Raw genomic sequence first — 24,307 nt, 5'->3', positions numbered from 1 at the left:
AAGATAAGGAGTATATTTAAAGAAACACTTAGGAATGTTAGGAATGTGTGTTAGGAATGCAACCTCCCACCCACCCTCAGACCTGTTTACAAGATTTCCTGAAAGGATTTACATGTCACCTTGTTAGGAGGAGAGACCCTGGGTGGTGCAAACAGTTAACAAAAGTGGCTGCTAAATGAAAGGTAGGAGGTTCAAGTCCACCCAGAGGCACCTCGGAAGAATGGCCTTGTGATCAACTTCTAGAAAAATCAGCCATTGAAAAGCCTATGGAATGCAGCTCTATTCAGACACATGTAGGGTCACCATGAATCAGAATCAACTCGATGGCAACTTGTTACTGGTTATTAGACAGGTCTTCCTTTACTATACTGTATAAAAAAGTAACAATCCCCCTCCACACTTACACTTTTTCTCCATGTGAAACACTACTTACTTGTCTGAGGAGAGGGACTTTATTTGTTGCTGTTTTCTCAGTGTCTAGAACGATGTTTGGCACATAGAAAATGCTCAACAAATCATAAAATTAATTTATGAATGACTTAACCTTGTATTCAGTGCTTTATAAAATTGGAGCAGTATTTCTTCTGAATATAAGACCATGCCTATACTGGCCAAGAGATTTCACTGTATCATATAAACATCACAAAAACTCAGAAAAAGAAAAGACTAAATAAAAGTGACTACATAAAAACAACCACTTTTTTACAGCTTCCCACACCAAACAAAAAAGTAAAACAAAACCACAAAAACAGACATTAAAAACAAAAACGAAACTAGAAAAAAGTTTGTAATTAACTCATTAATTGACACAGGACCAGTATCTTTCATATACAAAGAGTTATTGTACATTAATAAAATTAACAGCTCAACAGAAAATTGGGGACTTCTAGAAAAGGTCATTGTATAAGCATGTATACAAAAAGTTTCTTCCCAATATTGTTCAGATACAGTACAATTTGGACACAGGAAGAAGAACACTGGCTGCCCATGCAGTTCTCTAGAATGGAATCTGCAGCAGGGAGGATGGTGAATGGAATAATTCCTAAGCACCCCTCCTCCACCAGCCACCACCAGTTCTGCCCCAGATTAAATGCATTTAATTTCAAGAGTGTGTGTGTATGTTGTGGGGGTTGCTGAAAGTATGGAGAGACTTTGGGAAAGACAGGAAACACCTCATTTGTTTAACTAGTAATGACATAATGTTTCTTTTAAAACTATGAAAAATTTAAGATAAAAAAGTGATTTTTAAAGAAAAATAGTAAATAGCATAGATGGAATGAAGATATAGCAGAAATGACAAAAGTTATTAGATTGTTCTAATGGTCTATATTCTTACTGAATACTCTTACATAGTAGAAATCGGACTATGATCTCAGAGCCTAAAGTTATTTTTGTAAACGTTTACATTTTAGGTAGATGATTTGATCAGGCCTTGTCTTAATTTGCATAATAGTTAACTGCATGAGGTCATAAACCTATAGGTGTTTCCTGAGATAACTTGGAAGACAAAGAATCTAAGTTAAAGGGCCTGTGTTTGCATTAGAAAATACGACATTATGATGACAAAACATTCAACACATTTGTTGGAACCCCTACTTTGCAGGTTATAAAATGCTAAGTGCTGTAGGTGGTGATCACCATACTCTCCAAGCGTCAAACCCCACTTCCTTTTATAATTCACTCTCCCATGCTCCAGGTGGAAGTCTTGAAACTTGAATCAGGGCTTTCCCAAGACCTGTTGGCATGTATCCAACATACATGCTTTTCATTCTGTGACTCCACAAAAACTCCACCATGTACCTCTGCTTCTGTGGAGAATCGTGTGCCTCAGAAAACTTGCCAGACCTCAGAGCCATCACTCCTGTGGCACACCTTTCTCAGGAAACATGAGTCAAGGAACCTGGTATGTCTCCAGCAGGGCTGGGTGAGCATCCTGGGCTTGCAGTCTGTGCACTTTCTGGCCAGCAGAGTGCTAATCAGCTGCTCTCCATTTCCTAAAATGGTCACAGCTGTGGGCTAGGGAGTATGCACTCCACTGTATTCAGCCCAGGACCCACATTCATAAAGAGCAGCCTGACCTACTCGCCCAGATGTTCCATGGCTAAACCTCCACTTGGATGCAGTGAGGCAACATTGCCTGCTTGGTCCACAACCCCAGCACCGAGCACATCCAAAGTTCCTGAGCTGTTTTCTTTGTCACTTGCTTGGTTTCTCTTCTTTGTTTAACTGAGGTTTGTTCTTACCCCTTCTGCCTGGTGGTTTAGTTTCTTATTTCTTTTAAATGCAGCAAAACAATTCTTGTAGTCAGTAGGGCTAAAGGTATCCTGTGCTCCACTGCCCATTGATCAGCACCTTTGCCAGCCAAAAGGCAGGGAGGAATTCTGCCAGCAGAGACGTTTCCCTTCTGGCCATGGGACAAAAGAGAATTTGCAACTAAGCCTGGGCTATTGGTTCCTTTCGGTGCTCCAGCTGCTCAGTTATAAGGATTTCCTATCCATTATGCTGGCATCACATTCGCATCTCCCCCAAAAGATTTGAGATTGGACCCCACACCTACCTGGTTGAATGGAGAATCCTCCAGGTCCACCGGGGCTGCAGTTGCTGCCTCTGTTGCTAGGGTCCCAGCCTAGAATTTTTTAATTGCCTTTTGACGAGGTCTTTTGCATACCTCTTTATTTGCTTCATCCATGGCTTCTGAAAGATAACTTGTACAAGGTAGAGCAGCACCTATCTTTTCCTCTTAAGGGATTCCACTCCCATGGGTGTTTCCTGATGTGACTTGGAAGACAAAATTTCTCCTGAGTTCATCCCATTCTTCACATCTTTCCCCAAATTTCTTCAATCTACGGTGGTGGGGGGTGGGGGCGTGGAATCCCAGTGTCTCACCAGGGATTTCGGAGGCTTTTTTAGGACTCATTTATCATTTTGCCACAAGCATGAGCTTTCAAAATCACAAGTTTGATCTCATCGGTGCACTTCTAAATACCAGTGTCCAACCAGTTGGTTCTGGTTCGACCCCTTGCTGAGAATTTACATTTCCACCCCAGATATACTGCGTCAGAATCTACATTTTAACAAGATCTCCAGCTGATTCTTATGTGTAGTAAATTTTGAGAACCACTGCTCTACTAGAGGTTCTCAGAATTGGTCCCTAACCAGCAGCATTAGCATAGCCTGGGAACTTGTTAGAAATGCGAATTCTCAGCAAGGGTTTGTTCTGGTTCCAAGCCCTCCTTCAGATCTGGGTGTTCTCCCTATTGCAACAGCCTGAATAAAATCAATCTTCTTAGAGAGCTGACACATTGTGGGGATTGCAACCAATGTCACGAAATAATTTGTGTATCTGTTTTTTAATGAGAAAATAATTTGCTCTGTAAACTTTCACCTAAAGCACAATAAAATAAAAAAAATCAGTAAGTTAATGGGCTTTAGTGGGCGATCTTTTATTACAAAACCAATACACAAATACTATATTGTATCTTAAGATAATATTTACTGCTAAAAGAAAAATACACTGTGTTTCCAGTGCTGAATAAGTAGTGGAGAGCAAAATCCCCTTTAAAAATATATTTGCTAAACTTGAGTATTAGAAAAAAAAATGTACTTTGGCACAGAAAACCAATGGGAACATTATGAAGAGTGTATTTGTAACGTGTTTTAAAGCATTCTCCTGATCATCTTTTAGACAGGAGAGGAAAAAGAGAAAAAAGAGAGAGAAACTATTAGTCCAGGGATTTTTAAAACTTCTGAGCTAGTAAGAGGCTTTATCCCTCATAAGAAATATGAGATTGACAAACCAAATCATAGAGGAACTTCAGCTACAGGCAGTTCTTTCACATGCAACCTTCATTTTCTCAAGACTTAATTTATGCACGGCAATCCACCTTAGTTCAGCCCATCTATATAAGAAGGAAAAGTAAACCAACAAATTTGTAGTGCTTGGATGGTACATTTAATCTTTATGATAACCCTATTAAGATTCCACGCATTGTACAAATGAGGAAGTTGAAACTTCAGAAAAAGTTAAACAAATTACCCAAGGTTATAAGGCCATTGTAGGGAAAGGCTGGGATTTGAATTTATTTCTGCCTGATCCCCAAACTCATGCTCTTCCTACTATATCGCATTGTTTCTATGGTACTCTGAAAGGCAGAGGAACTTCAATCAAGGAAACGAACTCCAACCATTAGGTCCTTCTTATAGACCTCCAATTAGCACTCCAGGTGGAGTTATCCTTGACTACCACCAAATATTTTTCTCTTCTTGTAACAGTTGGAAACATTTAATTTAAAACTAATTGTTTCCTGGTTTCTCTAACCATACTGTTAGTTTAAGCCACTGTAGTTTCCATAAAACAAAACCCGAGTAGTTATTATATTCACATGGTTCAAATTTCAAAAAGAACAAAAAGATATGCAATGAAAAAAAAATCAGTCTCCTTAGTTGTCTAGTTTTAATAAAATTTTATTGTGTTTAAAATATACATAACATAAAAATAGGCATTTTAACCATTTTAAGTGTAGTCTATTAACATTAATTACTTCAGAACGTAGTGCAACGGTCACCACCATCTACTTAACAAACTTTTCCCATCACACTTCTCCCGTTTTTGTCTTTGATATACCATATTCCATTAATTTTTTAAATATATAAATATTTAAGATAGACAAGTTACACCAAACTGTTACCACCTGCTTTGTCTGGGAATTGGACTTATAATTATTATTGTCTCAGTATTGATGCTGAGATAAATGTAAAAAGTTTTTTTTTTAAAATAAAAATTTTGGTAAAAGACAAGTTTGAGCAAAATACATGAAAACAAATACTTAGATTTATAAACCTTTGAGTAGGTGGTGTAATTCATTAAGAACTAACGTAATAATACAGTATATTTAGACTAACAGATTGCCAAAGATTATAAAGATGTCTAATACCTAGGAGCAAAATTGAAAGTAATCCACTTTTTAAAAAAATTAATTTAATTTTGAGGACAATTTGTCCATATATATTAAATTGAAAATGTGCATCCCCTCTGTCCTAGCAGAATCAATTTCATAGTATTTATTTTACATTCTTACAACGGGAATAGGAAAAGTTTTGAGTATTCTATTTGAAATAAACACTAAAAACAAGAGAATAATTGAATAAATTATCATATATATCCATATAATGTGCAGTGGTTAAGAGTTCGACTGCTAACCAAAAGGTCGGCAGTTTGAATCCACCAGCCGCTCCTTGGAAACCCTTCGCGGTACTTCTACTCTGTCTTATAGGGTCGTGATGAGTCGGAATCGACAACAGGTTTGGTTTTTTTTTTTTTTGGAATGGAATATTATGCTGGGAGTAAAAAGAATTATGAAGATCTGTAGTATGGATCATGAAAGTTGTCCTATAATATAGTCCAAAATTAAAAAAATAAGCAAACAATATGTATTGTATGTGTAATAGTATAATCACAACATGAAAATACATTTGGGCTGAGAGAGAAGGAATCGAAAAATGAACTCCAAACTGTAACTGTGAATAGCACTTATCTTGTGAGGTTGCCATGGGAAGTGGGGAATAGGGCAGAGAAATGTTATTTCCTATCATTACTTACCTGCATTATTTGCATTTTTAAAAGCCATGTACAATTGTGAGCAAAACTGTTGGAATGTTTTAAAATAAAAAATAAAGATCTATAGGTTTTATTCATGCAAAGGGCTACTAAACAGCGGGAAGATTCATCTAAGCTGTGGGGGCCAGGGAACAATGGTGCCCAGCTAAGGAAGAGAAAGTGGGCCTTTTCACGCTCTAAAATTCCGTGATTCTATGTTAAACAGAACATGGAGATTTGACTTGAAATGAAGGTCAGACTCCAGGATAAAAGCTCTTGTACAGTCTACTCAGAACACCAGAAGGCCCAGTTTTATTTTTTTTTCTTTTTGAAGAACTTCTTACTGAGGTGTAATTTACGTAAAATTAACCGTTTTAAAGTAAATAACTCAGTGACACAGCGTCCAAAACATTTTCATCACTCCAAAAGGAAAAATTTACCCATTTAGCAGGTGCTCTCCATTCTCTTCTCCCTCCAGCCCCAACAACTATAATCTGCATTCTGCAAAACCTTAATCTGGATTGACCTAGTCTGAATATTTTGTATAAATGAAATCATATTATGTGGCCTTTTGTGTCTGGCTTCTTTCACTTAGTATATGGTTTTGAGGTTCATCCACTTTGTAGCACGTTTCAGCACTTCATTAAGCATTTTTATGGCTGAATATTCCATTGTATGGATATACCGCATTTTGTTTATTCATTCATCTGTTGAAGTTTTGGGTTGCTTCTACTTTCTGGCTATTATCAATAATGCTGCTATGAACATTCATGTACAAGTTTTAATGTAAATGTATGTTTTCATTGCTGTTAAGTTTATACAGGTATACCCTGCTTTTCAAAAGTTCGCTTTATGCCACTTTGCTTTTACAAAAGACCTACATTAGTACCTGTTTTCACTAACCGAATCCAACGTGGATTTTCACTTCTTCGAAAAGCGAAAATTGCAGTGAGCCATTAAAGAGCAGCATGCACCTGAGCAGCTAGAGTGGTGTCGCCAAGTTCCTTCCCCGGGAACTACACTCAGCATCAGGCCGCCATAGCTTTGACCTGTGTCTGTAAGCATATCATTCCTGCTTTTAGTATATTTTAGTATTATTTTAGGTTTTATGTGTTATTTGGTAGGTTATTTTTTGGGCCTGGGAATGCTCAAAAATTTCTCCCATACAAATTAATGATAATTGTTCGCTTGACGCCATTTTGGCTTACAAAGGTTTCATAGGAACGCTCTATTTTCGGATAGCAGGGGAAACCTGTACCTAGGAATGGAACTGCTGAGTCATACAGGAACTATCTGAAATATTTTGAGGAACTACCAAACTGTTTTCCAAAGTGGCTGTACCCTTCTACAGTCCCACCAGCAATGTATGAGCTGGGCTGGTTTTTTATTAGTTTTTTAAACATTTGAATAGTTACAATCACTTAAAACCCAGCTTTAGTTTGAAAACGATGAGTTTTACAGTCTGCCCAATGTGAAGTGGCTACACCCCGAGGCTGTTGAGAATGACATTTTTTTTCTCTCATTTGCATGCCCGAGTAGGAGGAGATGAATTTCCTATTCGTTTCTCATCATTTTTATGTTAAAATGTTAAACATCATTTTCTATGTTTATGTATTTAAAATGTACACAGTATAGTTATGTAGTAGTGTGTGCACATAATTTATTTGAATTATGGCATTAATAAATAGAACAGCTCGAGGTTGAGGAAGTTCTGAAACAAAAATTTTTTTTTAATCACATGTCCATAAAGTGGGAGCATTAAACTGGCAACCAGTACTGAAGCTCAGAAAGGAAGCCTTTAGGGCTTTTTCAAATTCCTGGATTGAGGTGACAAGGACTCCGTGAGCCTCCTGAACCCTCCAGTCTCTCTTGCTTGCTTCCATTAGATGCCTTTTCTTAACCAGGCCAATCTATTCTCCAGCAAGTCCTCTGAGAAAACTGCAATGTAAATGAATACACTTGAGTAAAAGAAAGGCTTAAGGGACGCTTACTTCCTTCCATTCACACCTAACTCCTCCACTCAGGCATCCCTGCTCCCACCTCCCCACCCCAGATCCTCAAACTGGACCTCCCCTATGTGTGCCCATAAATACCCCTGCTGATTTCTATCTCAGCACTTAGTACACAGTATTGACATTGTTTCCTCTGTGTCCACATCACCAGACAGTGATACCATTGAGGGCAGGACTCAGCTTTATTCTCCTCTATGTCCCTGGGCCCCAGCACAGTGCCTGACGAGAGTACACAGCATCCTCATTAATCAGTGAATGGCTTTTCAAAATAAGGACAGTCTGCTTTAAGTATACCAGATGCGTAACAATCCCCTACAGGTAAACTGGGAGATGGCAATTCACCTTATGCAAAAACTGAATGAATGAAAGAAGTATTCATTTTATGCCAGTCACTGTGATGACAGCTTTACATGTGTTAACACATTTAAGCCTAACATCTACCCTATAGGATATGTACGACGGTTATCTCCAATGTACAGATAAAGAAACTCAATCTTGATTCATGACTTGCCACAGGTCACACAGAAAATAGAGAAGCTAGGAATTAAATCAAGTATAACCTAAATTCTATGACGGCAGAGCCCATGTTAATCTTTACCACTGTACACTCACGGACTGATATATACAGCTAGAATTCAACAACTGTTGGTTGAATGAATTCATCAGGGTGCCCGTGACATCAGCTTCCTGTCCACAGCTATGGCAGGGAGGCAACTGCCAAAGACACGTGGCTCCCCGACTCATCTTCCTTGTTGTTTCTCGTCTGCCTTCCTCCCTACGTGCGCTCCAGCCACAGCTTGGCGTCTTTAACACTTTGGTTTGAGGAGACAGAGGTGTGGACACACAAGTGAGAAGAAACCAGGGCTTCAAACCGGTTCTTCCCAGTTCAGTCATGGCCGAGGAAGTGAAACTGGAACAGACTCAAATTTTTTAAATGTGGGTGAACCGGAACCTTAACTGGAACAGGAAAAATTACACCTGCCCAGGTCAAAGATGGAGGCCAACCTTGCCACTCTGAATGTGTGTCGCTCTCCACCATCCTACCAAGAAGCCATCTCACGCATCAGGCTCCTAAAAGGGCTCACTACACCTCTGCTGAGTCTCCCATTCCAGGGCTTTGACCTGTAATTTTTCCCATTCCAGTTATCATTTTGGTTCACCCAAATTTTAAAAATTCGGGTCTGTTCCAATTTCACTTTGTCAGCCATGACTGAACCAGTTCAAAGACCGGGAAGAAATCCATTTGTAAAAGGGGACATGATTAAGGCAAACACAGGAAGGCCACTCTGAGACAGGAATGGAAACAAACAAGTCCGCTTCTGTGGTGGATCACATGACAGCTAACATTTATTGGGGGCTTACTGTGTACAAGACACCTCTTTTTGATCCTCACAACAACCTTCATCGTCACTTCTCACTGCTTTCAAGTTGACCTAATGACAATGCCCCATTTTCTCAGCATTCAAACTTTTGCACTTATTATTCTATTCAACTAGCGTCTGTTTGGTGTCACTGAATCAATCTTGAATGTGAAAAATGTTGAACGGACAAATCTTGTGTTACATATATTTTTATAACATTAAAAAAAAATCTTACCCAGTTTTCAAGAGCCAAGTCAAACATCACCTCTCTGAAGACTTCCCTGTCCAATCCTCAGAACTATTTTTCCCTCCCTTTGCACTGCTACATGGCTGTCACTCACGTGGCATTTACTGTTTTGCAATTATTTTGAGTACTCGTGCTATTTTCTGCTGCTAGGTAGTAAGCTCCTCAGAGACACTGACTGTATCTAATGTATCTTTATATTCCCTGCAGCTCCTGTATATAGTAAGCACTTAATATTTGCTGGATGACACAAACACCACCAACCCTGTCCTTACTGCCACTGCTGCTAAAGAAGAACTGGCAGCCCTGACCAACCCCAGGCAGCCAAATGCCAGGTGCCGTGCTGATAAAGCCACACTTTTCTCTATTTCCTTTATCAAGCAAACGTCCAACTGGCTTCAGAATGCACCAAAACAAAGCTCTAAGTGAGCCTCAACAATTAGTCCTCCTGATGGCAAGCCATGGTGGTGGCAGCCAGCCGTATAATACACTGTCTTAAAACACTGCAAAAGATCTCCCATTCCCTATAGCTCCCTATGTTGTACCTAATGCTGTCAGCCAGGGAAGGGAAATGAAAAGGAAGTTTGAGGCCCGTCAAAACTTAAGATTTTAATTAGGACTTTATTAACAGCTCGCGATTGGCAGCAATTGCACAAGCTTGGGGGGGATAGGGAGATCTAGTTTTCCTATGATTTAGGGTAGTGATTCTTTACCCTTCTTCTACCACAGAACCTTGATATATAAGACATCCTCCTAACACTTATTTGTTGTTGGTTGCTGTTGAGTGGTTCCAACTCATCGTGACCCCACGTGTGCAGAGTAGAACTGTGCTCCATAGGGTTTTCAAGGCTCTGACCTTTTGGAAGCAGATCACCAGGCCCATCTTCCAAGAAGAGGCGTATCTACAGAAAATAGCGCCTATGGCAAGCACTGACATTCTGCCCCTGCAGCCACTTAACAAGTCTCTTAAGTTGCACCGTCCCTTTCAGTTCGAGTGCCCAGGGGCAATCTCTAAGTTGCTTGCACCCCCAATTTCAAGAGGAATACACACTAATAGCAGTGACGTCTTCCCCCTCTTGTCCACCTGCTTCAGTCAGGCGCCTTTCATATTTGTGGCACCCAAGAATGTCATTCCGTGCCTTGTCTGGCACCCCCTCGGACTTGCAAGTGGCCCCCTCTGCGCCCCCCCCGCCCATGGCTCTGTGTCTACTGTGCTTGAGGAAGGACGCTGGGCCATACCAGGTTAATGGGGGGGAGAGGAGTTTCAAGTGCACCCAGGGTACGTGACACACCTGCCATGCCTTAGATATGCCTCTGCTTCTGTCACCTCTGGGTGGGTTGGAACTTCCAGCCTTTCTGTTAGTAGTTGAGCGCTTAACCATCTGTGCCACCCAGGAACTAATGCTAAAGTAGGGAAATGGGCTTAATACACGACTAGTTTTTGTCCTCTTACCTCCCTGATTTAGCCATGAAAAGACAGCAGCACAGTTATAGTGCCTTTATTTGGATTCTACTGCTTAGTTCTATGAATTTTATTTCTCATATGTTTCTCAACTCTCTCCTCCTCCCACCGCCACCACTCTAGTCCAAGTCACCATCACCTCATGCCTAGACAACCAAAGAAGCCTCATCGGTCTCCTTGCTTCCAGCCTGGCCTCCCTCCAGTTTATTCTCCACACTGCAGCCAGCGTGATCTTTTGGACACAGCACTGCGTCTTTCACTCCAAAATAAGTGATGCCCTGTGTACACCTGTTCATTAGCTAACAGACAGGAGACAGTTCAAAGCAACCCTCACTCTGCAAATGAGGAAATCCAAGGCCAAAAGAATATTAAAACCAGGTCCCCAAAGCCAGAGAGAACTGAGGTGAGAATTAGGAATTCATGATTGCACAGTTGGGCCTCATTTCAATGAGCCATGTTGCTTCTCCCAGATACGTAGCTCATTCTCAATGTGATCAGTGGAAGACAGATGAAAAAGATTACAATCAGTCTTTCAGGGCCACAGAAATGTTCAAATGGATCACCAAGAGACAGGGGTGAGAACCCACCTGAGCTGATGCACTGAGGGTTACTCACATGCAGATCCCTCGTGTCGCAGGACCCATCTCCTCTAACCAACGAGAGGACAGGGGCAGCATTTCAGATCCAGGACTATGTGATCCACATGGGGGGCATAGGATTTCACTGGCTGGATGTGCAGGATTTGTGTCTTCCACGGTTTCCCATGCACTTGCTCAAGAAGTGCAGCAATGCGTGTTTCTGCAGATTCTGCCCACTTTTTCCACTCTGGCTTGGGGGCACCTGCCAGCATTTCCCCTCCAGAATCCCTGGTAGTTCTATTTTTCCCTTGCTTGCTGATAATTTGCTGAGGATAAGGCCATCGCTCCTCCTCCATTCCACTGCTTCCAGGAGGCTGGATATTCTTTCCAGGGAAAGATTCCACATTTTGGTGGATATGCAAAATGCCCCCTGCATCCTGTCGTAGCACTTGGCAGGCAACGAGCCAACCTTCTTCAGAGCTAGGAATCAGCCCCAGGTTCACTCTGTCCGCGATGTTGGAAAGCTTCAGCTTCCTGTTATCCCCAAAGTGTATCTGGCATCGATCTGCTACTCCATTGATCTCAAGGTTTGTTCTAAGAGCAACTACAGCATGGGGGTTCCACTCACAGGCGTGGACGAAGGCAGCACCAGCATGAACGAGAAATGGCAGTGTGAAATAACCAATGCCTGCATAAAGATCCACCAGCACTTCCCCAGCACAGGACAGTGATGCCACTCGCAGCTTCTCGGTGATGTTTCCGAAGGAGAACATGCACTGGGTCACATCAAATTTATATCGGATTCCATTATCCACGTGCTCTACCCAGCCATGGTCGCCCAGCAGTAAAGTCACTGCTGGAGTTCGAGTGCCATCCGGTGATACTCGCCCTCGTCTGGCTAAACGCTGGACGCCAAGTGCCGCGGCAACAGTCTCCCAGAGTTCTGGTTCTAGACTTTTCCATTGCTTGGCTTGGAAGCAGTCCTCACTCAGCAACAACAGGTTACCATGCCGTTTCCAAGATTTGGGCAAATCAGCCTCCAACTCAGCTGACCACGTGACTCCCCGGCCCTCTACCCAGCGACTCACCTCCAGACGTAGCCTTTGGGCTGGTGAACAACCCTGCGCCGCCTTTGAAGGTACAGGGTGAAGGAGCTGCGTCAGCATACAGGTGCTGCCTGGGGCCACGCGAGTCCTCAGCTCCTTCAGGTGCTGGTCCGGGAGGGTCTTTCCCAGCACAGGGAGCGCCACAGTGCCATCTGGCATCTTTTCCACACGATGCCGTCTATCCAAGAGTTGCTGCTTCTCGAGATAGACCCTGTATTGCTGGGTAAAGCAAGGCTCAGTCACAACTGCGACAACAGCCCCGGGCTTCCTACCTTCCAGCTCCATGTTGCTAACGCTCACATTTTCTCCGGTTCCCTCGGCGGGCAGGACTCCCTTTAGTCACCTCCTTCCGTACACCCACGGCTGCAGCACAGGACCGCAAACCACCGCAGTGGGGCGGGAGGTAACGTGAAACTAACCCGCCGGAACTAAATAGAACTGACGCGACTGGTGCGAGCGGCGTCGCCGTTGCCGTGGTGAAGCGTCTGCCGCCATCTTTATTGTGGTGGACCATTGCTTGCTTCAGCCTGAGAGGAAATTAATAATACAAAGGAATTCTATGGTCTAAAAGACTTCAGTTTAGTCGATACTCTCCAGAACTGTTATGCACACTCTTCGATGCTGCTCACGAATCCAAAGATAAAAATGAACCTGAAACGACGGGCTGGATTTGAAGAAATGCTTCCCATAGTCTCATGCTATACTCTCACGTCAGCATCAGCAGCCACCGCATTTACTGAGAGTGAAGAATCCGACAGAGCCTCCTCATTGCCTTGAATCGCAGAGATATCATCACCATCTCACTGTCCTGCGGTTTAAGAAACAAGTGTTTGGAAGCCAGAAGGATCTGAGTTCCCGTACACGTCATAGCTCTCAGGACCTGACTCTTCACCTATGAAATGGGAATTACTTCTTCAGAGGATTGCTACGGTGATTAGAGAAATATATACAATGCCTTTGCACAGTGACTAGTAAAAAAGTAGCTACTAGAAAAAGATTTTTTTTAAGTATATTGTAATGTAACACGTTGAAATCGTTAGATGGCAGATTCTAAATACCTGTTGATAAGTCGGAATCGATTCGGCAGCAAGGGGTTTGGCTTTTGGTTTTTTAAATGAGGACAAAGGGAATTCCCCTACAGATAAATTCAAATAATTGAAAATAAGAGTTGGAAAGAAGTCCCATCCCTTCTGTTTACTCTCCTCTCCCCCCACTATTCTATAGATGAGGGTATTGAGACCCAGGGAAATTAACCTTAATTGAAGTCTCCAATTATTTTTTTCAGCTCCCTCTATATGGGAGGTGGAGCCCTGGTGGCACAGTGGTTAAGAGCTCGGCTGCTAACCAAAAGGTCGGCAGTTCCAGTCCACCAGCCGCTCGTTGGAAACCCTATGGGGCAGTTCTACTCTATCCTATAGGGTGCTATGAATCAGAATGCAGGTTTGGTTTTGGGTTCTGTCGGGGGGTACAAGACTTATGTTTATGACTCAGGTTTCTTGACACCTCTCAGACTTGTTTTTCTTTTCTTTCCTCCCCACCCCGTTTTGTCTTTAAGACTCAGATTCCATGGAGAAAGCATCTAGCAGGACTAGTGTAGAAGACTCTGGTGTTCCATATACCTTCAGGATTCACCATTCCCTTATGTACCAACCAATGGCTTCTAACTACAAAACCAAAGTTGCCATCGAGTGCATGACAACTCAAAGCGACCTTACAGGACAGAGTACAAGTGCCCCATTTTCTAACAACAAGCACTTGAAAATCTTAGCCTGATGGCTTTCTCTAACCACCAGAATTGGCATAGCCAATTTGGCCTGCCAGAAATGATGGGGAATTAATGCCCACCCTCACTCTCCAGAGAGCAGCCCTCAACCAGTGACTGATGGAAGTTGGTGAATAAATATCCCAGCTCCCACACACCTTAGCCAGAATAACTCTGGGACGTGTTTTATACTATCCCTCAAGAGTTCCCTAAGGACTTCTGTTTTTCAGTAATTCCCTCTGTGTCCTGCACTTTGAGGTTCTCTCTCTCTCTCTCTCCTGGATCATTCCCACCAATAGATAAACATGCTGCCATTTGTCCATTTTTGATGATCTCTTCCTTGACCCTTCACCCTAGATGATATTCCCAAATTCATCTCTCTCACCCAGACTTTCACACTGGTATTCCAACTCTTGGTGCCATTTGTGCCTTTGATATTTCAACTGGGTGTCTAATGGCCAACTCATAGTTTATATGTCTAAAACAGATTTCTTTTTGCCACACTTCCATGTATATAATTGTACCAAACTACCCACCATCCACCCATTTGCTCAAGCACACAGTTTGAAATTATATTTGATCACCCTCCCCCACTCTTTTCCTGAATTCTGTATAGTTATTTGACAGTCAGCTGCCATGGGCTCCACCTCCAAAGTATATACCAAGTGAGTTGACCTCTCTTGATTCCTTCAGCCACCTTCTAGCACGTATATTACCACAGCCACCCCCTCACTTACCTATCCACTATGACCCTTATGTTCTTTTTTATTCTCCACATACCAACCAAGATGAGAGTTTTCAAAACATAGTTTCTGATCACATTCCTCTCCTACTGAAAAACCCTTCCTACCTACTCGTTGTTCATAGAATAAACTACTCATTGTTCACAGAATAAGTTCCTTTGCTTTGTGTACCAGGTTATGCATAATCTGGCTTCTAAATCTCAGCCTGAGAGAGAACTGGGCCCCACCCTCAACAACCTCCAGGCCAGAGATTTGAACCCCTGCTGAGAATTTGCATTTCCACCCCAGATATAGTGAATCAGAATCTACATTTTAACAAGATCTTCAGGCAATTCTTATATGCCATAAGTTTTGAGAACGACTGCTAGTGGAAACTCTGGTGGCTTAGTGGTAAAGAGCTGTGGCTGCTAACCAAAAGGTCAGCAGTTTGTATTCACCAGGTGCTTCTTGGAAACCTCATGGGGCAGTTCTACTCTGTCCTATAGGGTCACTATAAGTTGGAATGGACTGGGCAGCAACAGGTTTGGTTTGGTTTGCACTACTAGTGGTTCTCAGAATTGGTCCCTAACCAGCAGCATTAGCATCACCTGGGAACTTGTTAGAAATGCAAATTCTCAGCAGGGAGAATGACGGCTTCCAGCATCAAGAAACATGAAGAGCCTCAAACCCAATCAAGCAGTAACCCATTTCCAGGAGTGTAGAAATGATCAGAAATTCAGACTAAGGTGGGTAAAACTAAAATTGTCCTTGCTGTTTTACTTAAACCTATAGGTGAATGGTTAGACGAATTATGGTATATCCCGTAGATGGAATATTTTACAATTATTAAAATGACAATCACAAGAAATTTTTAAATGATACTGGAGATTACTTTATGCAGTATTAAATTGCAAAATATATCATTATGCCTTATAATCCCATTGCCATCAAGTCAATTCTGACTCATAGTGACCCTATAAGTCAGAATGAGTCAGAATAGACTTATTTATTTATGTATATAAGCCTAGTTTACTAGGGTATTCTCTAAAATGTGGGCAATTTCCTGTATATTGTGCAATTATAGGTGATTCAAATTTTCTTTTGTATACTTTTCAATAGTTACAGTGTGTATATAATGAACAAATGTTATTTTTATATGTTGGAAAAGTCTACAGAAAAGCTATGATGCAGTAAGGAAATTGTTTTCTGTCCCACACAAATGGAAACTCCCCTTAGTTTATTATTTGCAGTGGGGATGATGGGAGAAGCCATAGCATACAAATTGTTCTTTCCCTAGGAAGTTTCCTTCTGTTTCAAAGTCAGTCCAACACCTTGGATAATTAAAATAATGTAGTATAGACTACATGCTTCTTCCTACAGGTAAACCTGTCTACCATATTTTTCCTGTTTGGTGTCTAGATCTCATTATCACAACTGTTCTCACTGCCCAGAAAACTTCCCTCCTAACCTGATTATTCCAGCTTATCCTTCAGAGCTCAGGCCAACCAGTGTACAGCACCATACTCTTCCCTTATAGCACTTTCCAGTCATACTTTTTCATTTTTGATTAATTGATTAATGGCTGTCTTCCCCCAAGCATACAAAGCTTAAGGGGTAAAGAACCAGAACTCGCTCTTATTATTGTATTTTTACTGACTACCACACATAGCAGGTCATCATAAAATATTTGTAGAATGAACAAATGTTAAAATGAATGATAGAAGGAAAGAAGAAAGATTAAAGGAAAACTAATGTTTATTTCCACAGCATTTCCACTGGATGGCAGCAATCACCAACACCAAGGTAGTTGAAGCTTCCGAGGAAAGTACTTGGGGCTTCCGATGGTTTGGATGCCCAGGGTTCAAGGGTCCTACCCTTCCTCACAGGTCTTTCTTCATTCATCTCCATTAGACATGCCTTACTGACCTGGCTAATCCAGGTGTGCGTGTTTGGCAGCAAGTAATAGAAACCCTGACACACAGCAGCTAAATTAATTTCTAATATAAAAAGAAGTCCAGGACTGGTGTAGCTGGTCAGGGAATCCTCGGTAAACCAGGCTCCTTCTATCAGTCTTAGCATGACCCTTTCATCCTTCTGGTTGCAGGGTGGCCACTGCACTTCTAGGCTTCCTGAGCATATTTAGGCAGGAAGAACAGGGCAGAGCAAAAATAAACAAGAAGAGCCCTCCCTATTGGATTTATGCCTACCTCTCTGGGACAGAAAGGGCTCACATGGCCATTCCTGACTGCTGAGGAGGCTGGGAAATGAATTCATTTTACTTTTTGATCCCCATAATAGAGGACAACACAAGAGAGATGAGTGAACATCAGCCATTAAGTGACCTTCCTCTAGGCAGTAGGTGAAAAGGCCCCTGGGAGCAACAAAGAGGCTCTGGAGAAAGTTTTAGATGAAACACAGAAAAGAGATGTAACAGCAGAGAGCACATTATGAAAAAATTTTAATAACTATGATGGTTAAGATTGTGTGTCAGCTTGGCTGGGCCATGATTCTCAGTGGTTTGTCAGTTATGTAATGATGTAATCTGGCAGTTATGTAATGATGTAGTTATCCTCCATTTTCTGATATAATGTAATCACCTCCATGATATGATCAGCCAATCAGTTGTAAGGGGAGTCTCCTCAGGGGTGTGGCCTGCATCTAATACAGATGTACGTTCTGGCAAAGCTTGCTGGCTTTTTGCTCACTCTGGATCCTGCATCTAGCTTGTTATTATCTGACCTCCAGTTCTTGGGACTTGAGCCAGCAGCCTGCCATATTGCCTGCTGATCTTGAGATTCGTTGGCCTCCACAGCCTGTGAGCCAGCAGCCTTCTCTCTTACCTAACGATCTTGGGTTCATCAGCTCCTCCAGCTACATGAGTCAGGAGAAGCCTCCAGCCTGACACCTGACCCATAGACTTGGGACTTGCCAGCTCTACAACTGTGTGACCCATTTCCTTGAGATAAATCTCTCTCTCTGTCTCTCTCTCTCTATACATACATACATACACTTATATACGTTTTGCTTCTTTAGAGAACTCAACCTAAGACAATACCTTTTACATAAGAAGAGGCTAAGCTGACTGTTGTTGACTTTACGTTCATCTAGCAAACCTTTACTGTTTTTGAAAATTAAGATTCAGAGTGAGAATTGTCTCTTTCAGGAAGTCTTCCCGGACTTCTCTTTCTTCTCCCTCCCACTAGGTTGTTTGAAAAAGAAAGAAGGAAAGAAAGAAAAAATTATTTTAAATAGTGGCTTTGAGAAGGAAATAATAAAGATGTATCAAGTGTTTACTGCATGTCCAGCACTGATTTCAATGCAGTATTAACTTTCCTCAGAACTCTGTGAGGTTCATACTATTATTAATTATGTTTTAAAGAAAAGGATATTGAAGTCACAGAAATGGTGTCACCCAGCTAGGCCAGCTGATTCCTGAATCTGCATTGTTAACAACTACCCTATGCTGCTTTCAAGCACAGTTTGAAAACACTGGTTTTCAGGAGTCTTTCAAATGGTGCAATGTACCCCATGAGTAGGCAAGATGGTCCCATTGGGTAAGAAGGGGAGATACCAAATTTTTCTTGTTTCTTCTTTGTATCTTGTATCTTTAGTTTCTATATCTGTATGTATGTGATGAAGTACATAATATATTAGTGCCATAGCTCTTTTTCAAAATTTATATATAGAATATGCTGATGTATAGTTTAGAGCCCACTGAAGGGACAAACACTGCTGGTTAATAGCTTAGAGTCAATGAATACCAGTTACCAGTTGCCATAGAGTCAACTCTGACTCATGACCACTCCGTATGTGTCAGAGTAGGCTGTGCTCCACAGGATTTTCAATGGCTGATTTTTTGTAAGTAGACCAAGCCTGTCTTCTGAGATGCCTCTGGGTGAACTCAAACCTCCAGCCTCTTAGCAGCTGCATATTAACCATTTGCACCACCCAGGGACTCTGGGGGGAAGTTAGTGGAAGGCGTGATGTGACCCTAATAACTCACAGCATGTTTTCTCCTTTTCAAAATGGGCAGTTGCAAGCTTGACATAACTAATGCCATAATGATACTCTAAGTAACCTATAAGGGTTTTTTGCTTACTATTTTGTACAGTCTCACTTTCGATATCTTTTTTCTATTATACCAGCTGTGCTGGCCTCTTTCCAAGGGGGTGTGAGGCCTTCTCGGCTCTTGTGGCCTTGATCTCCCTCCTTTTCTTTGTTCTCTTTGGGGATGGCCTTTGGCCTGCAGGGTGGCAGCTAGGAAGGCTGCCTGACGCTTTTGGTCTGCAACTTTCTTTCTTTCTTGCTCCTTATCTTGGTCAGAGTAAACTTGGCAGGCCAGTTCCACTGGCTGAGAGATTTTTATGGTTTTTTTGCCTGTTACAAACATAAAGATTAGAGTCCAGATGTCCGACATGCATATCTTTAGTCTAATAAAGAGTTTCTTGTAATTGTCTTGTGTTGTATACTCATCCGACCATCTGTGGGCTATGTGCTTGAAGATACTCTGTAATCCTTGCAAAAATAATATATAAGCTCTGATGTAAAATTGCCATTCGAGACTTCATGAAGATAGCTAATGTTGCTGTAGGACTCCCCGTTGGTGTTACCTCCTAATAAACTTTCTCTTTTTGACTTGGAGTATGTTTCATTGGCTTGACTGCTCCAGGGCATAGACCCTAATTGGGCAATAGTGGCAAGGTGGAAGGCTGTCTCCAGGACAGTGTGGTTGTCCTTCGGTGACTCAGAACTTCTAATGTAAAGCCTTTCCATTTCTGCTTCTCATGTGTCAGGCAGCCAAGACCAAGAAGGAGAGACCCAAGGACCTACCAGTACCTGCAGGTACGAAAAGGTCCACCAATCCCTGGTTTTACTATCAAATGAACATTACACATGGCTCCTCTTATTATTCAACCAACATTCTCCTTTTCCTTTTACTGGGGAATGCATTAACAAAACTTTAAATCCTCCTTCCTTCTGTGGTAGCAGAAAGGATTAATGATTAACAAAACACAGCTCCATGAAGGATAAGAGAAATATAAAGTTTATTTAAATTAAAACCCCAAAGGGACCTCTGTACTTATACTGCATATGCAAAGTGATACTCTGTTCCCAACCCTTAATACACAATTTATGCAAGCTACTGAGCCCCTAGGGAATTCTAACCACTTAGATGTTCCCCTAGTGTCTCTGCCTGGGAATGGGTGGGGAAGGGTGGGAACCGTCCATGCTGGGGTCCTTCTTGAAGCTCTAACTGTTCATTTACCCAGAGGCAGGAAAAAAACTGCAGTTCCTGGATTTTACCTCATTTTCTTTATGAAAAGTTGGGCATTTTTCCATTTGTATATTGCCCTTCACATTTTCCAGAATGTGTCAATGAAATTGAAATTGGTTACATGACCACAACTACAAATTTTTTAGTTCTCTACATTGTACTTCATTCATGATACAGGCCTCTCTACAAAACGTGCATGGTTTTACGTATCCTTAAAAGTTCCCTTGACAAATAAATTCAAGTTAAATTCATATGAATTATTAAACACATTTATCACTAAAAAATTCTTGAAGCATGAAAGACCTATACACAAATGTGCTGAACAATCTTCTGTGAAATGGAGACTATCCGCAACATTACTCATTCATTTCTTCCTGCACCCACTCCACAGCCATTTTTGTGTGGCTATGTGGGGGCACTGACCCAGGCCTGGGGACACTTGGGTTACAGATACAGTTTCTGCCCTCACTGCCCTGAGCAGATACACTAGGATCAGGGCCAGCTTCATGGGCAGGCATGCAGTTGCTAGCACATGGCACCAGGTTCAGAAGGGCCCCTGGCTTGGTTTAACCCTCTGCTGTTGCTATCTTGAAATTCTTAATCATGTTTGTATAACAAGGGGCCCTCGTCTTCATTTTGCATTGAACCCCGCACGTTACATAGCCAGTCCTGACTAGAGTAATTATAGAATCTCTTGTGTTATAAAGGGGGTATGGAGGAGAACCCATAATTTGAGGGGAGGTTTCACTAAGACAGTGAGGTAGGACAAGTTCCTTAAAGGATGAGTTTGCTGGTAGACAAGATTCATTTGCCAGATGGTCATTCGGGCAGAGGGAACAAGGTGTCCATAAGCACAGAGTGGCGAGAGAACGCTTGTGATTAGAAAACTAAATGGACTTTGGAGCCCTGGTGATGCAACAGTTTAGCGCTTGGCTGGTAAACAAAATGTTGGTAGTTTGAACCTACTATCATGGATTGAATTGTGTCACCCAAAAAATGTGTGTAGTAACTTGGCTAGGTCATGATTCCCAGTATTGTGTTATCTGATGTGATTTCCTTATGTGTTGTAAACTCTACCACTATGATGAGATTATATGTGATCTCCTCATGTGTCGTAAATTCTATCACTGTGATGAGTTTATACTGATGAGATTGACAAGATTAGTGTCTTAATGCAATCTCTTTTGAGATATAAAAGAGAGAAGCCAGCAGACATACATAGGAACCTCATACCACCAAGAAAGCAGTGCTGGGAGCAGAGTGTGCCCTTTGGACATGAGGTTCCTGCGCAGAGAAGCTCCCAGACCAAAGGAAGACTGATGACATGGACTTTCCTCCAGAGCCGACAGAGAAAGCGTTCCCCTGGAGCTGATGCTCTGAATTTGGACTTGTAGCCTATTGGACTGTGAGAGAATAAATTTCTCTTTGTTAAAGCCATCCACTTGTGGTATTTTTGTTGGAGCAGCACTAGATGACTAAGACACCCACCCAGAGAAGACCTGGAAATCTGCTCCAGTAAAGATGAACCAAAACCAAACTCATTGCCTTCCAGTCAATTCCAACTCATAGCTACCTTACAAGACAGAGTAGAAGTGCCTTGTAGGGTTTTTAAGGCTGTCATCAGATTGCCACATCTTCTCCCTCAGAGTGGCTGGTGGGTTCAAACTGCCAACCTTTTGGTTAGCAGCCAAGCGCTTAACCACTGAGCCACCAGAGCTCCTTCCTGCAATGATTACAGCCTAGAAAATCCTATGGGGCAGTTCTACTCTGTCACGTGGGGTCACTGAGTCCAAAATCAACTCGATGGCACACGACAACAACATAGCTCCTAAAGTACCACTAGGGGGTGCTCAGGGAGAGGATCACAGATAGGTGGCGGTCAGCTAGGGAAAGGCCTGTAGGCGATGGAGAAGGCTTTGTACTTGATAGTCCAGAGGCTATGGGGAATCAAAGAAGATACTGATCAACACATGACAAGATCAGATTCCCCAGGGTCCTCTAAGATTCCAGTCGAGCCACCCTATGCTCAGAGATTAAGCCACACAGACCTGCACACCTCTTCTTACGTGGTTACTCCTAGAAAGGATTCAGAGACAATAGGAATAAATTGATCCTCCTTTCTAGTGTTCCCTGCTTTGGGTTGTACTAACAAATTATATAAAACAATATGTGTGTGGAGTCTGTGGGACTTGTTAGTCTGGCCTAGGATGGACAAGGAGGCCTTTCTGGTGAAGCACCAGCTTGGTGGGTGCCCCTGGGTTTGGCCTCCCGGAGGTATTTGGATCAGTCATCTTCAAAGTAAGTTTTATGCAACACAAGAGGTTTTCAGGAAGACAATGTTAGACCTTGTTGTTGGCTGAATTATAGCTCCCAAAGATATTCATGTCCTAGTTCCATTTTTACTAGTTTCATTTTACTTGGATTCACAATCAACACCCATGGAAGGAGCAGTCAAATCAAACAATGTAATTGCACTGGGCAAATCTGCTGCAAGAGACCTCTTTAAAGTGTTAAAAAGCAAAGAAGTCACTTTGAGGACTAAAGTGCCCATGACCTAAGCCATGGTATTTTCACTCGCCCATATGCATGTAAAAGCTGGACAATGAAAAGGAAGACTGAACAAGAATTGATGCATTTGAATTATGGTGTTGGCAAAGAATATTGGATATACTGTGGACTTTCAGAACAAACAAACTGTCTTGGAAGAAGTATAGCCACCGTGCTCCTTAGGAGTGAGGATGATGAGACTACGGCTTACATACTTTGGACATGTTATCAGGAGGGACTAGTCCCTGGAGAAGGACATCATGTTTGGTAAAGTAGAGGGTCAGTGAAAAAGAGGAAGTCCCTTGTCATGGATTGAATTGTGTCCCCCAAAAACGACTGTCAACTTGGCTAGGTCATGATTCCCAGTATTGTATGATTGTCTACCATTTTATCATCTGATGTGATTTCCCTATGTGTTGTAAATGCTATCACTACGATGTTAATTAAATGGATTAGTGGCAGTTATATTGATGAGGTCTACAATATTAGGTAATGTCTTAAGCCAATCTCTTTTGAGATATAAAAGAGAGTAGCAAGCAGAGAGACATGTGGACCTCATACCACCAAGAAAGCAGCCCCAGGAGCAGAGCACGTCCTTTGGACCTGAGGTTCCTGCGCTGAGATGCTCCCTTCCTCCAGAGCTGACAGAGACAGAAAGCCTTTTCCTGGAGCTGATGCCCTGCATTTGGACTTGTAACCTACTAGGCTGTGAGAGAACAAATTTATCTTTGTTAAAGCCATCCACTTGCAGTATTTCTGTTATAGCAGCACTAGATGACTAAGACAACCCTCAGTGAGACAGACTGACACAGTGGCTGCAACAGTGGGCTCAAGCATAGCAATGATTGTAAGGATGGTGCAGGACCAGGCAGTGTTTCCTTCTGTTGCACATGGGGTTGCCATAGTCGAAACTGACTCGACAGCACCTAACTGCAACAACAAGTTGCTAGTGCCTGTGTATATGTTATTTGATAGAAGGAACTTTGAAGATGTGATTAAGTTAAGGATCTTGGGATGGTGAGGGTATTCTGGATTATCCAGGTGGACTCAGTGTAATCACAAGGGTCCTTACAAGAGGGAGGAAGGAGAGTCAGAAGTAGTAGAAGGCAGAGGCAGATTATCCAACAGGCAAGGTAAGCATGGTGCTTACTTTGCTTACCAGATCATCTATAGTGAACAATTTCATTTTTTTTTTTTTTTACCACATCATAGATTCTGCTTCTAGGTTTGGCTGGCATCTGTCTCTCTCCCAACCTCACAGTACGTTTCCACAGAATCAAAGTCTCTTTTCAAATTTACAATCCCTGACAGGGATGGATTACCCTGGAAGCAAGGTAAGCACGGGTTTTATGGTGAAGCCCATGAGAAATTGCTCACTACAGATTAGTAAGTAAGCACATGTAAGCCCATGCTTGCCTTGCTTACAGGATAATCTGACCCTGGCAGGAGGCCTCTAGAAGTTGGAAAAGGCAAGGAAATGAATTTGTTTATGAAGCCTCCAGAAGGAATCAATCCTGCTGACACCTAGATTTTAAACTTTTGATCTCCAGAACTGTAAGAGAATAAGTTTATGTTATTGTAAGCCCCTAAATGAGTGGTAATTTGTCATAGCAGCAATAGGAAACAAATACAGACATTTAAC

General features: G+C 42.0%; 1 protein-coding gene and 1 pseudogene across 2 annotated transcripts; both read right to left on the bottom strand.

The window, feature by feature from the left end:
• Window positions 1-1,084: 1,084 nt before the first annotated feature.
• On the bottom strand, window positions 1,085-5,627 carry LOC101358735 (threonine aspartase 1 pseudogene; annotated as a pseudogene).
• Window positions 5,340-12,723, bottom strand: TRMT12 (tRNA methyltransferase 12 homolog). Of its 2 annotated transcripts, none has more exons than XR_002823518.1 (2): window positions 11,263-12,723; window positions 5,340-7,534 (listed from the first exon to the last, which is right to left on the bottom strand). XR_002823518.1 is itself a non-coding variant. In XM_004372993.2 (2 exons), the coding sequence occupies exon 1, from the start codon at window positions 12,642-12,644 to the stop codon at window positions 11,325-11,327; it is 1,320 nt and encodes a 439-aa protein (XP_004373050.1). In that variant the 5' UTR covers window positions 12,645-12,723; the 3' UTR covers window positions 5,340-7,534; window positions 11,291-11,324. The 2 variants fall into 2 exon arrangements, 1 of the variants encoding a protein (XP_004373050.1); XM_004372993.2 differs by having other exon boundaries at window positions 11,291-12,723.
• Window positions 12,724-24,307: the final 11,584 nt, after the last annotated feature.

This window comes from Trichechus manatus, unplaced genomic scaffold (assembly GCF_000243295.1).
Source record: "Trichechus manatus latirostris isolate Lorelei unplaced genomic scaffold, TriManLat1.0 scaffold00022, whole genome shotgun sequence".
Taxonomy (NCBI): domain Eukaryota; kingdom Metazoa; phylum Chordata; class Mammalia; order Sirenia; family Trichechidae; genus Trichechus; species Trichechus manatus.
Note: the sequence above shows the minus strand (reverse complement) of the source record. Positions and strands in the feature narration are given on the sequence as shown.

Excerpts from the sequence above, each read along its gene's own strand:
- TRMT12 (XM_004372993.2), bottom strand. The coding sequence starts at position 12,644 with ATGGAGCTGGAAGGTAGGAAGCCCGGGGCTGTTGTCGCAGTTGTGACT.